The sequence below is a fragment of the Juglans regia genome, chromosome 10, assembly GCF_001411555.2.
Source record: "Juglans regia cultivar Chandler chromosome 10, Walnut 2.0, whole genome shotgun sequence".
Taxonomy (NCBI): Eukaryota; Viridiplantae; Streptophyta; class Magnoliopsida; order Fagales; family Juglandaceae; genus Juglans; species Juglans regia.
In genome coordinates, this window is record NC_049910.1 from 850424 (window position 1) to 864495 (window position 14072).

The following is a 14072-nucleotide window of genomic DNA, read 5'->3' on the forward strand; positions in this document are numbered from 1 at the left end:
AAATATTTATTTAATCACTAAAAAGAAAATAATTAAAAAAAATTATTAAAATCCATCCTCGAGATGGATCCTTGGTAGGATTAGCTTTTCTCAATAGACAAAAGATCAAGAACATATAAAATTAATAGCAAAATATATGCATTTTTTAATGTAAATCAACATGCCTTGATGGGACCAAGTTTTATAGCGTGTCTTTCTTTTATCCACGCAACGGACGGATGTTTTGTATTTAGACGGGTCTGTCATGAAATAGGAATAGTCATAATTAATTTGATCCTATTCTTGTGATTATTAAGGGTATAACGATAATAGAAAACAATAGATATCATGAATCACGCCATATTCATAGAAGTTTAAACCCATAATCATCACCTATTTATACGAGTCATTTTCACAACAAGCCAGCTCTTCTAATATTTTATAAATTAATTCAACCTGACTTGTTTTTTTTAAATGTGGCCTTATAATATAATTTAAATCATGTCAATTCTCCAAGGAAAAAAAGGGTTCATTTGAGTCCAAATCCATGCAATTAATAGAATGGGACTTGCTACATATACAAAGAATTAAATTATACAAAAGTAAGCTTAGAGCATTAGTAGTAGACTCAATAAAATTTGGCCAAAATTTAACTAGAGAATTTACTTTTATAAATTTAACTAGCCACTTTTCAATAACACAATATATCAGACTCTCTAAATTTATTATTATTCTATTAAAATATTGATTTTATATTTTCATTTATTTTTATTCTAATTATAAATTGAATATTTATTCGTTATTAAAAAAATACACATTAATTTTCTAAGGATGATATTAGATTTTAAAAGAAAAAATTGGCATCAAGAAATCATAATATTGCAAAACTAGAACTTGAAGCACTCTAGCAAGATGATACCATGCCATTGAAATAATGACTGATGGAGGCTGGTCGCCTTCTGTGGTTGGGTTTGGAATTTGGGCATTTCGTGTTTTTGAGACAGATAAATTTTCTAGAGTTGATAGCTCGCGCGAAAAGAATAGCACGCCGGAAAGGAAATTTTTTATGCCAAAATAATATTTGGTTAGCAATTTGGACTCAACAGATTTGACCAGTGAAAATTATCAAAGTTAAAAGTATTGTAGCTTTGTTGAGTCCACTATAGTGAATTTTTATGCAATCTAGTTAAATTTTAGCCAAAATCTAACTTTTTTAAGTCCACTACTAGTGCTCTTACAAACTAACATAGTTTCATAAGATTCATTAAATCTATTTTATAATAAAAATAAATTTACAATATGAAGTATCATGTCAAGTTACTTTAGCTTATGAGTTTATTTTTGTGTCATTATTTTGTGGCTTAAGTATTTATCTAATAGATCAGTACGTAGTTCATTACTTCACTTTCTTTAATTGTTAGATTCACATGAAAATAAGAAATAGGAAAAAAAAAAAAATTGCCTGATAAAATCATAAATTATAAGAGTAATGTTATACAATATACTCTTATCTATTTTCATCCCACCATATAAGATGTGACATATTTATCATAAAATCATCCAATAAAATTTCATCTAATGATAATAAATGTACTACATCTTATATAGTATGATGAAAATGAAATGATAGTGTAGTATATATAATTTTTCTACTTTGAAAATTACTATATATATATTTGCGTACCCTAAATATATTATAATTTATAACTCACTCGGTTCGAGTCAACACACATGACTCATAGACCATAGTGCATTGTGAAAGGGCATTAAGCACCAGAAAGAAAAAATTGAATTTTGAAGAAACACTTTTCTTCATCTAGCATCATTTCTTAGTCCTCGCAAAGTAATTGGCACGTTTTTTTTTAACTTAATTAATATTTTCATATGTTTCACGTGCTTTCACTCCTTGACTCTAAAAAGGGAGTCTCTCGCTAATTGCGTTCGTATTGGTGTCCACGAAACACTTTCGTTGGATAACTCTATGAGTAGTGGTCTCTTTATATTATCATCACGGCATTGAAAATCAAAGAGAATATTAGTAATGCTAGTTGCATCTATCGTTTCCCACTATATAATGGAAAGAGGGAAAAAATCAATTTGTCTTAATTTTTATTTCTGCTTGCTAGGTGACGAGGGAATAAGCAAAATAAATCGATGGAAATATACTTCAATATGGAATGATGTCTTCTACATAACACACTATTAATCCCCATGTAAACAGACGTCCAAAGAAAATTAACATAAAACGAATAATATTAGATACAATAAAGAACATGCAAGAGCCGTGTTGATATTGTGTTTCGCAGGCCTGGGCGATTTCACGCTGATAGTGCTAGAGTTCTTCCCTACAAGGTGAGATGGAGATCTCGGGGTCCGTGGTACCTCCGACGATCAAGTTAGTTTCAATGTAGGAGATGAAAAGTGAAAGCAGTAGAGATGTATGTAAAAAATGTTAACCTTCTTGTTGGTTGCAAGAGGTGTCTATTTATACCTATCAGTCTGGTCTCCATGAAGTGGGGTGTTGCTCTGTTGGAGATTGGATTTTCATGCCGCCTACTCGCCGTGCTATAAGGCATTTAGATTTGACGTGAGTGTTCCGAGCTCTGAGTTGCATTGAATGCGACATGCTTTCTTCCCCAGGTTTCTTTCATCTCATTAATGCGATGTGCCTTCCTCTTTAAGTTTCATTTCCCTCATCAATGCGGTGTGTCTTCTTCTTTAAGCTTCCTTGTCTATCACGTCCGAGTGGCGATATTTTCAGTCGGCGAGCTCATATGTCTGTTGGTTAGTGGTTTCTAGGTTGTCTTCCTTGCCACATGTTTCTATCTATTCATTCCCTTGATCTAGGCCTTTGATGTACACATGGCTCGGCCCGACTCCCAACTCCCATGTCTGGGCTTGGGCCTAGGCTGATCCAACCTTGGGACTAACGACTCCTATGATTGGTCTGGGCTTGGGTCAAGACCTGGATCTAACATTGGGAATAACTCCCTTCACAAGCAGCACATTCTATTTGAAAAAGAGTGAAATTTATTATTAAAAAAATAATTTTTTTATATAAATTTTATATTTAAATACATGATGCTTGCGCATCCTATAAGTATATAAATATATTTATTTTAAAGCACTTTTCTCGGTGAAGTCGAAAGTAGAATGAATATGACATTTCCTATTGAAAAAAATTGAGGAAAAAAAATAGTGTCAAATCAACATTTAAAAGCTAATACTGTCACAATTAAGCTAAAAAGAGGGTCATGTCTTTCGTTTAACTAATAAAAAATGCTTAATGCAGTCGGCCTGGGTAATTGCGGGGGAATCGGTGCCCCCATGGAAAATGAAACGCAACACTTCATTTTAGTGATAAAACGAATCGTTTCAGCTTTAACCTCCTTCCCTTCGTCTTCCCCACAAAATCCTCCTCACTTCGAAGACCATGAACTCTGCCTTCCTCAATCTTCTGAACCACGAAGCTCTGCCTCTCTCTCTTCTTCCCACCTTCGTCTTCCCATCAGTTGTTCTACCTTCCCACCTTTGTATTCTCCACGAACTCCTCCTCACTTTGAAGATAACGAACTCTACGTGAGGTATAGAATTATAGCCTTAGAAACCCAGAGAATGGGCAAGATTGCCAGCTCAACATCATTGCCATCGTTGGTTTCTAACCCTTCGCAGCTTACAAGCTAGTGTTAGAAGCTCAGGACTAGAGACAAATATTCTTTTGGAATGGAGCAAATACATACACAAAAGGGAATCACTTCACATCTTGCAGAATGGAGCAAATACACATGAAGAATCATTTGACGACCCACACAAAGAATCACTTGATGAACCCACACGGAATGGAGCAAATTGAAATAAAGTCACTTCACATACAAAAATACCCAACTTTTTTGTCAAAGTTTCCTCCCATCTCCTTAATCTCTCTCTCTCTCTCTGTTTTTTCCCTTACGGGTTGGGTTCTAATTTCCATCTCCCCTTAGTCAATCAAACAACTTTACCATACTACCACGGTATGGATTGGTATATGACTCAAAATAAATGCAGAAACAAATAGCCTAGCAGTTTTTCTTTTCCCCATCCTTTTTTTTTTTCACTCGTCTGATCTCTTTATTGAGCTATCTCAGTCTGCAACGCAGTCGCATTGAACTCCACCTGTTGTTGCTGTTGTTGTGTGAACCCAACCTCCCACCTTGGCTTGGTCATGACCCCATCATGCACAGGCACGAAGAAGATCTAGACGAGCTGCCTTTTTCATCTATAAGAAGACTCAGATGAGACGAACTCTGAGAGATTTGAGAGACCCAAACGATGACCAAGACCCACACGAAGAGCTGCTGTCTTTCTTCTCATTTTCATCTTTTTTTTTTTTTCTAAAATATATTAGCCGATTCCCCAGCGGTTTCGCTGCCCGACTATACCTAGAAGAACTGTTAACTAATATATACAGTGATGAAAGCTAGTCTAGGCTGTTTCCTGCCTGGGAACAAATAATCTTGGATACGATTGTTTATGATAAACGAAAGCATACTTATCCAAGCTAATTTTGGAGCTTTATTAGGAGTGATGCAGCTGCTTTCTTATCCGAAATGAAATCCAAGACATAAAGGCATATTGATCAATGACCCATGCAGCACTACTGACCTATGGAGAGCAGGGTAAGGTTATCCTATCTAGGAATTAGATGGAAACCCATCGAAGCGTGATCTAGACCATTGGGGCCGGGAAAAAATTGATAGAATTCATAGATAGATTTCATTTGTGGAAGAGAAATGATAGAGCTACCGAATTGTTGTACACATATTTTGTATTATTATTTTTAAAAATTTTTTAAAGTATTTTTTAATAAGTTTGTAAATTTTATTTTATTTTAAAATATTTAAAGTGATTTAAAAAATATTTAAAGAAAAAAAAATTACACTATTGAATCTTATGTGTGGGAGTAGCGCGCCACAGCTCTTTGTGGAATGTCATAAGGGACGTGGTAAGGATAAGGGCGGGGGCAAACCGTCAAGGGCACTACAATAACATTCTAATGTATGCCTTGAACATTAGCTTTTTCACGTGCTTGATGTTAAGTTGTTTACCCATATATAGGAAAAATAGCAATGGGAAGTCTTTTACAAGTCTCCTACAATGTACAATAGTCTAGCTTACTGTTCAATCGCCACATCCTGATATTGAGTCACTTTGATAGGTATAATATGTTTTTCTGTTATTGTAAGATATTTGAGATCTTCTCAAGTTCTTGTTTGCGTTTGAGAAACTAAGTGAAAAAAGAACTTAACATGATAAGAATTTAATCATATAATAATAAATATTATAAAATTCATTTCATTTGCTTAATTTTCTCGTACTTAGATCTCTTAATGTTTGACAATATCGATCATTCTGTTTGAACTGTATATGATATTGCAAATCGAAAGACAATACAAAAGCTTAAATTATAAAATAGATCTAACGATGATCATTATGTATCACTTTATTTTACTAGGCAAGCACTGGGTTTACCTTTTAGGGTATAGACAGGTATGGGAATTGTCCGCCAAAGTGACTATTGTGTTACATGCCATGCATTCGGATTGTAGAAAAACAAATATAGGTATATATATATATATAATTCAAACTGTCACCAAATATTTAATGTGACTTCGAAGTTTACTATACATCGCTCATTATTTATTGAGAAATATTTTAGTCACAAAATACTTCTAATCTTATAGAGAAGTACTTCATCTGCCTCTCCCTCTCGGATTATTATTCGTAACAATTTATATAAAAATATTTTTAAATATGGTGTGGTAATTAAATATATATATATATATATATAACTGTCTTCAATAATTTAGTATATTAACAGATTTGAAAAAAAATAACTAATTCCAATAAATTATGTATCACACTAAGGACACGTGCATCTAATGGGACACTTAATTAGTATTTTTAAAAGTGAACAACTTGGGATATTTGGAATAACTTTTTCTTGGTAATGAATGGAAGGTCCAAGGTTGAAATTATAATCGTTCTTTTGTGGCTGCAAACGTTCATCACAAAACTAGTGAAAAAGTCTTTGCCATATATAATACTTTGAGAAACGGTATTAATCTAAATCGTACAATAATCTTTTATTTTTCTTTGAAAAAGTTTTTTCAACATTGACTATTTGATTTCTAGCTAGCCAGAATAGAATAATATGGTCTCAATAAAAATTTTACCTAATTTTTTTCTTTCTATCCAATATATAATTGAGAAATAATATTTGCAGTCGTGAGTGTACAAGTGTCGTGCAATCTTTTTGAAAAAAATAAATAAATAAGAGACTCATATAAAAAGAAATTAATTTTTTATAAATAGATTCCACTCTTTTTCAAAACGACTACACGATATTTACGTATTTCACGACTATACGTAGCATTATTCAAAATAATATACTATATAGCATTATCAATCAGCAATTCACCCCTATCTAAGAGATCAACACCAATAAATACAGGTACGATCTCCAGACCCCCTCATCTTCCAAATAATATTACTATATTTCTAATTTAGATATTGGAAGTGCATCTGGCACACCGAACTCCTTTCTCTTTCTTCATGTTGCAAGTCTGGTAAAAAACGTAATCAACAATTACCATGATCAATCGATACTCGATCGATAGACTTTGATGCTTAAACACGTGACTTTTTTTATAGAAAATATTGATTAGTATGTACACTGCGTATATAGTATTTTATATCATGTATACAGTATCTGCACGTTGATTCTTAATTCCACAACGATCGATGGAAATATTTATGAAAAAGTATACGTACGGAATCCATGGATATATATATATATATACACACACATATAGAGAAAATATTATATATTAACCTAATTAATGTTACTGTGCTTGATAAGTACGTAACTAATAGATGGTCGACAAAAGTATTGATATAATTCGGTGCTCTCACCTAATCACAGAATGCCAGAATTATTCATGCCATTTAGGATGCATGTAATTCGAGATTACATGATAATTATCATGACGAGAATGATTATAATGTTGATGATGTTTATTATAATAGTAAAAAAGGATAATATATAAATATAACCATTATATTTATTCATTTAAAAAATTACTATTTATGCACTTACAACTACAATTATTATATATATATATATATATATATATATATATATATTACTCGTGAACGGAGTCAACGGACTCAGGAAAACCCACCGAGCGAAGGAAGGACTTTCTTCCTTCATCTTGTGCGCGTGTATGTACGTACATATATAATATCTATTAACCATGGCACGTGATTTGGCCTGGCACTGTTCAGAATCTCAGATAGTTGGGGATATATATATATATATGATCAGTACTCTCTATATATAGCATATATGTATACTGATCTGGTCAAATTCAGTTCTTAATTAGGCAATACATATTAATGAGATATACAATCCCATATTTAGGTCTCGTTTGTTTTTAAAGATGAGATGAGATGAGATTAAAGTTAAAAAATTAAATAAAATATTGTTAAAGTATATTTTTTAATATTAGTTTTGTTTTGAAATTTGAAAAAGTTGAATTGTTTATTTTATTTTGTATTAGAAGTTGAAAAAGTTGTAATAATTAGATGAAATGAGATGAGATGAATTGAGATGAGACGAGAAGTTTTTCCAAAACAAACAAAGACCGGTAAAAGTACTACTGCATGTTCGAGAAACACGTTCAAGACGCACAAGATTTTCATGCATTAATTGATCTCCGTGACACCTGCATCGTCATCATCATGTTTGACCTATTCAAATCCCACTTCTTTATTATCTGAAAGGAAAACACTAGTTTCACAGAGGATAATTTTTTTAGTGATTAAATAAGTATTTTTAAATGAATATGTAATTTTTAAAAAAAAATATATATCTAAAGAGTTTTAAAAAATGGTGAAAGAGAAAGTAAAAAAGAAAAAGATTCTAACTTATTGGTAGAGGATTTCTACCTGTGGACGTAGCAACGTCCTGTCTGAAAAATGCAGGAGTTCCGAGAGCACTAGTTGACCAGATCGTTTGAAGGACAACTACAGCTAGCAGTAAAATTGTTAAGATTAATCCAGTGATCAAAAAAATAGATGACGGAAATCCATATATGGGATGCATGATATTTGTGCTTGTACCACCATGGGCATGGATGTTCTTTCCTCACGTATTAAAAACAAAAATTCGTAATAAAAATATTATATAAAAATAATTTTACAAATTGAATAACTTGATATGATTTGTTAAATTGTAAATTTATTTTAATAAAATAAATTTAACGAATCACATAAAATCACATCAATTTATGAGATTAATTTTATAATATAAGATCCAATTTGGTTAACCAATATAGATGAAAACATCTAATCTAAAGTTATAGTGTATAATAGTTTTGGCTATTTAAATATAATATTTTATCTCTTAAATTTTGAAAATATAATAAACAATAAAAATTGATATGAATAGTATATGATGAACAGTGAGTAAACATTAAATGAACAGTGAAAACTATATGAATAGTTCATATAATCTATAAAATCCACACATTTTTAAAATTTTTAAAATTAAATTTATAAATTAATATAATTTAATTTAATACGTAGATTATAAATAATTCAATATATCACGTAGAAATAATTTAATTATATGAATTCACTCAATTTATAAATTTAATTTTATAAAATTATTACAGTTCTCGTAAATTTTGTTTTTTCGAATTGAAAATCGAAACTACTCGATCTACGTGTCCCTGTACGTGCTTTCTAGTACCTCTGTCGACAGAGCGTGGCAATAAATTCTCCAACACGTTTTGTAGGATGTTTTGATTCTTGAAGTCTCACTAGTTATCATTAATACCTTCCTAACCGTCCAACTCCAACTTGCAACAAAACCTAAACCCACCGTCTGTTTTTTAACTTTCAGATACTGAACCCAGCCCATCCTTCACTCTTTTGACCTTTGAAAATCTTGACTCCTCTCGCATGGTCTCGACTCTCCACCGTTCATTTTCATAAATTCCTCTGACTTTCCATGTATTCAACCTATATATACTGCAACCTCTTCAGTTTTCTTTCGTCATGAGCAGCTTATTAATTTGCCAGCATGAGTTGTTCCGAAGAGAGGGGTGCTAATACTGGTGCGAGCACATCTCAGCAGAAGAAATACAAGGGAGTGCGCCAAAGGAAATGGGGCAAGTGGGTCTCCGAAATCAGAGTCCCCGGCTCCCAAGAACGCCTCTGGCTCGGCTCCTTTGCCACACCCGAGGCTGCTGCGGTGGCTCGCGATGTTGCTTATTATTGCCTGCGCGGATCATCGACGTTGGACAACCTCAACTTCCCTCTTATGTTGCCTTCTGGTGTCCGGCCCGGCTTGTCGCCGAGATCGGTCCAGAAGGCGGCCTCCGACGCTGGTCTGGCTATCGATGCACAGTTGATCGCAAACAAGTTGCCCGAAAATGAAGGACTGAAGGATGATAAAAGTGGTCATGTAGGCGCTCATGGCTTGGAGACGGGATGTTGGGAGCTCGCGGGAGACAATTGTGGGACATGGGAAGGCAGCGAGTTGAAAGAAGGAGATGATCAGGCTTTCAGCATATGCATCGAAGATTATATTTAAGCAGTAGTACTACTGATTTTTTATAAGTGCATGGCTTTTAAAATTTAAATTCCGTGTATATAAATATGATCTGTTAACAGGCTCGAATGCTAATATACTCTCATATCAAGTACTTTTTTTTTTATACACATAAGTTGATGATCGATACATAAATTTGATAGACTCAAAACCAACGGCTAGTTTTAATGAGTTCAATCCGTAGAGATTTAGCAATATTTGTCTGCAAGGCCATTAAGAACTATTTGATTTTTCTGATTCCATTTTTTCTTTTTAAAAATATTGCAAGCAGGTTAGAATGGATATAACAGTAGAAACCATGTGGAGCATTACATAGAAACCATTTTAGATATCAATCCACTCAAAAATAATCTAAAAATAAAAAAGATAAATAGATGAGAAAAAATGAATTTAATAATTTAATTTCCAGTGAAATAATGACTGGAGTTTTGACTTTTGAATTGATCCGGCTTCAATGGTCCACCTCATCCACTGACCCATCATAATTAAGCTGTGGTTTGGATACCACAGTTTATTGTTTTGACCAAGGTTATAATTAACTAATCAACTAAAAGCTAGAGCTATCCGCAATAAGTCAAACCTCATTTTTTCCAACTATTGCAACTTGCTGCTGATTCACTTCTCATACAGTCCTATTTTACTCGGTCCAAGTCAATCTTTACCACAATTCTTTCAACATCATCCCCTAGCCCTGTTTTCATTGCGACAACTTAGTTTGTGTTTGAATATTGAGCTGATTTTTTTTATAAATGATAATGAGTTTAAATAATGAAATGAGTTTTATGAGGTATATTTAAGATGAGTTTAAATGTATTTAAATGTTAAAAATGAGTTTAGATGTATTTATGAAAAATTAAAAAAATTGTGGCTCGCGACGTGTAAATAAGTGTTAAATTAAAAAAAAGATTGTGAATCTCATGTGTAAAGAGATTTTGAGTTGAAATAAATTTAATAATTTGAGAATTAGATGTTTAGATATTAGATTTAATTTAAAATTAGACTGAATTGAATTTATCTCAGTTGAGCCTATCAACCAAACGGATCTCAGAGAAACTTCAAAAATTTATTCTAACAAATCAGATATACCTTGAGCTTATTCCAGATATTTTAAAGCTGAAATAGCTTGGCTAGTACATGCAAAGTTGGTTATTCTCTCTATACTGAAAAGAGTCCTAAGGGGGCATTTATTGTTTATTGAACAAAGTAAAGACATGTCTCTCAGTCACAAATTTCCAGCAAGACAGCTAGAGAACACAACAAAGCACACAAAATATCGGTCTAACACGATCTACAGGGGAGATCAGTATTATTTTCATTCCCATTTTGGCTGCTGCAGGGGACTGAGTTGGGAGTAGTGGGTGGGACTAGCAAGAAGTTTCTTAGGAGAGGGGCTCATCTCCAATAATGGTCTTCCAGTGTACTCCAAAAGCGGCCTTCCGGTGCCCACGAGAGATGTTCTTCTCGCGCCATGCGTGGCAAGAAGAAACCGGAGCGTCCAATTGAGAACATTGGGTGCAAAAACCCTGAAAAGAAGGAATATATCATACCAGCTTGGATACTTGACATATGCATCTCCTCGGCAAGCTCCGGACACGATTAACCTTGCGTAGTCCTCTATAGGTCCCCCAGTTACATGTACCTAAAACAGAAACATGTATTGAAGGTCTAGGATGGCAGAATTTCATACTTGAATACAGAGTAACTGGGTGGAGATATGAAAGCCATTAATTAAAAGCTTACTTCTCTTTCTTCCTTCCACTGCATCTCTGCACCCTCCTCTAGCATGAACTTACCTCCGGTCACTTCACTTCCAATCCAACCATGTGTTGCAATTGTTATTCCAACATCATCTTTCACTTCGAATCTCAATGTTTCGTAGAAGTTTACAAGAGCAGCCTTAGCTGCCTAGTGATTAAAAAAGAAAATCAATTAATTGTGCTCGAGAAAATTAACAAAAGAAACAAGTATTCATCTAACAAAAATGTCAAACAAGCCAATTGGTTCAGTCATCTCTACTCACAGCATATAAACTCATTCTTGGCAGAGGTAACCAGGTTTCCACCGATGCATTAACAACGATTCGACCATTACTCTGATGTATGTAAGGTAAAGCAACATATGTTGGGTATACATTTCCCCAAAAATTTATGTCCTGAGAACAAAAAATATCCCAGATTGGTGACTGAAAACAAAAGTGCATTTTGTATCAAAAGTACTGTTTGACAAGCTAGCTAGAACAGTCTTCAGACGACTTCACATACTTTCCTAACCACTTAATACTCATGCAAATTGTAATCCTTACCAGCAACAGGGGAAACACGTACGTATCGGTGACTTCCTCAAAGTAGAATGTATGTCCCAAACTGGCTGTATTTACAAGATGGTCTACTGCAGAATTGGAGTTAAATGATAATATTAGAGAACCAAAATAAAAGAGAAGGCTAAAGTAATTTTCCGAGAACGTGGGATCTAACACAAGTTTATCTATTATATATGTCAGATATATATATATTTTTTTTGTGGGGGGGGGAAGAACTTATCAGTTATCCCTTCCAGATAACATGAGATTCCATTCATTACTTTCCTATACTACTCCGGATATTACAATGTAGTTGTTAACCAACATGTTGGTTATTTTCTTTCTTCAACATGCAAGCATTTAAAAGAGAGCATGAAAAATTGCAAAGTCTGCCTAGCGCCCACGATTGTTGGTCTATATACTGCAATTAGTTGTTTCATATGCAGTAATGTAATGCACTCTAGTCGTGTTGTAGTGCAGATAAAAACTTGTTTTATTACGATTCAAGTAGCGTCAAAATGAATCCAAGAGTATTTGGGGTGAGACATACGACGCCCATAGAAGTTTATTGTGTCATTAACGAATCTCCTGCAATCTTCTTCCTTGACAACATCTGCAGCTATAACTGTGACATGCTTTGCACCCATATCCCTTGCATTCTGACCGACCACTTGAAGCCTCTGCTCTCTCCTTGCCACCAATACTAGATTTGCTCTCCTCTTCGCATATTCGTATGCAATTTGCTGCACTCACAGATGGCCAAATATTGTCTGACCGTTAGTCTGTGTCTGAATTAACAAGGAAAATGATTTGTACGTGGAAGTTAGCGCAACATGAGCACTACAACTGTTCCTACTCCAAATTTCATCATCAAATCAAACGGGAGCAACTCCTTACATGATCATGACAAGAGACCCCAGTTTTAGTAGAAATTAGAGCAATATTTAACCCAGACTCGTGATCATGAAGCATAATCTCGTTGCGATCATCATCTGTTATTGGGAACTTGACCAACCGTCGGTCTCACGTATTTTAATCATGTTGTCTATGCATTTTCTCGATATTAATTAATTTTAATTAACCTGCCATTCAACTATCGTCTCATCTCTATTAAATAAGTGAAGTTATAGTATCAATAATTTAATTTTTATAAGGACGTGCTGGAAACATAAGATTCCCACTTCAGGATTTAAAAAAAAAAAAAAAAAAAGATAATAGCATTATGATTATCTAAAGACAATTAAAAACAAGGAAAGCGATATGATTATCCGAATCAAAAACTGAAAAGAGGGAGACTTACCTCCCCTATTCCAGAAGAAGCTCCAGTGATTATAACCACTTTATCTTCCATATTTTCACTGTAGAAAGAGCTGTAAAGCGACTCACAGGCATTGATGAAACACAGGGTTGGCCATGAGAAGGCTAGTATCACAAAGCTTGCGGGAGGCACTACCCAATTCAAGATAGAGTTAAAGAAATCCATCCCCAAAAAGCTTCCCGCAAAAATGCTGAGAGTAGTAAAGAGATTTGCTTGATCTGGTTCGCAATTGAAACACGAGAAGAAATTACAGAAAGAAAGAAAGAACGAAAGGAGATAAGAAAGGAGGGCTTTGGGTTTGACATGTAGTGCTAGCTGATCAACACCATGATTACATGCATGAGGGCTGTGAGCACACGTGTTGTTCACAAGCTTATGATGCGACGAATGGAAGACAGTTTTGGATTTTCCTGCATGAATACTTCTGCTGAACTCTGTAAGACTGAAACTAGCTATTTTGTCGAATCTCTGACACCAATTTATCAACACCTGTCCACTTGAATGAATCTTTTTCTTCTCGTTTTATTTATTTTTAATTAGAGATTGACGTTACTTATATGTTTTTCCATGTCTATATAAAGTCTAGGAGATATTTCGTGTGATGTAAAGTCTGAGAGATGTGCCAATATCGTTGTTCAACTGCGCTAAATGGATAGAGTAACTTACAACTTTAACCTCTCATTTATTACTGCGAAGAAATTACGCATGGATTAAAATTCAAGATCATTTATAAAGAAAAATTCTGCTCATTATTTATATATATATATAATTTTTATCTTTGATTTTATTTTTTTATTTAATATATATTGTATGAATGATAA

At 33.8% G+C, this 14072-nt stretch overlaps 2 protein-coding genes across 2 annotated transcripts; one reads left to right on the forward strand and one right to left on the reverse strand.

The window, feature by feature from the left end:
- Positions 1-9092: 9092 nt before the first annotated feature.
- On the forward strand, positions 9093-9730 carry LOC108984080 (ethylene-responsive transcription factor ERF020-like). Its single transcript, XM_018955910.2, has one exon. It carries the CDS (start codon positions 9104-9106, stop codon positions 9614-9616), a length of 513 nt encoding a protein of 170 aa, XP_018811455.1. The 5' UTR covers positions 9093-9103; the 3' UTR covers positions 9617-9730.
- Positions 9731-10721: 991 nt separating this feature from the next.
- On the reverse strand, positions 10722-13552 carry LOC108984079 (11-beta-hydroxysteroid dehydrogenase B-like). Its single transcript, XM_018955909.2, has 6 exons — positions 13234-13552; positions 12484-12676; positions 11937-12022; positions 11655-11786; positions 11375-11539; positions 10722-11273 (listed from the first exon to the last, which is right to left on the reverse strand). The coding sequence occupies exons 1-6, from the start codon at positions 13414-13416 to the stop codon at positions 10947-10949; spliced, it is 1086 nt and encodes a 361-aa protein (XP_018811454.1). The 5' UTR covers positions 13417-13552; the 3' UTR covers positions 10722-10946.
- Between the last annotated feature and the right edge of the window lie 520 nt (positions 13553-14072).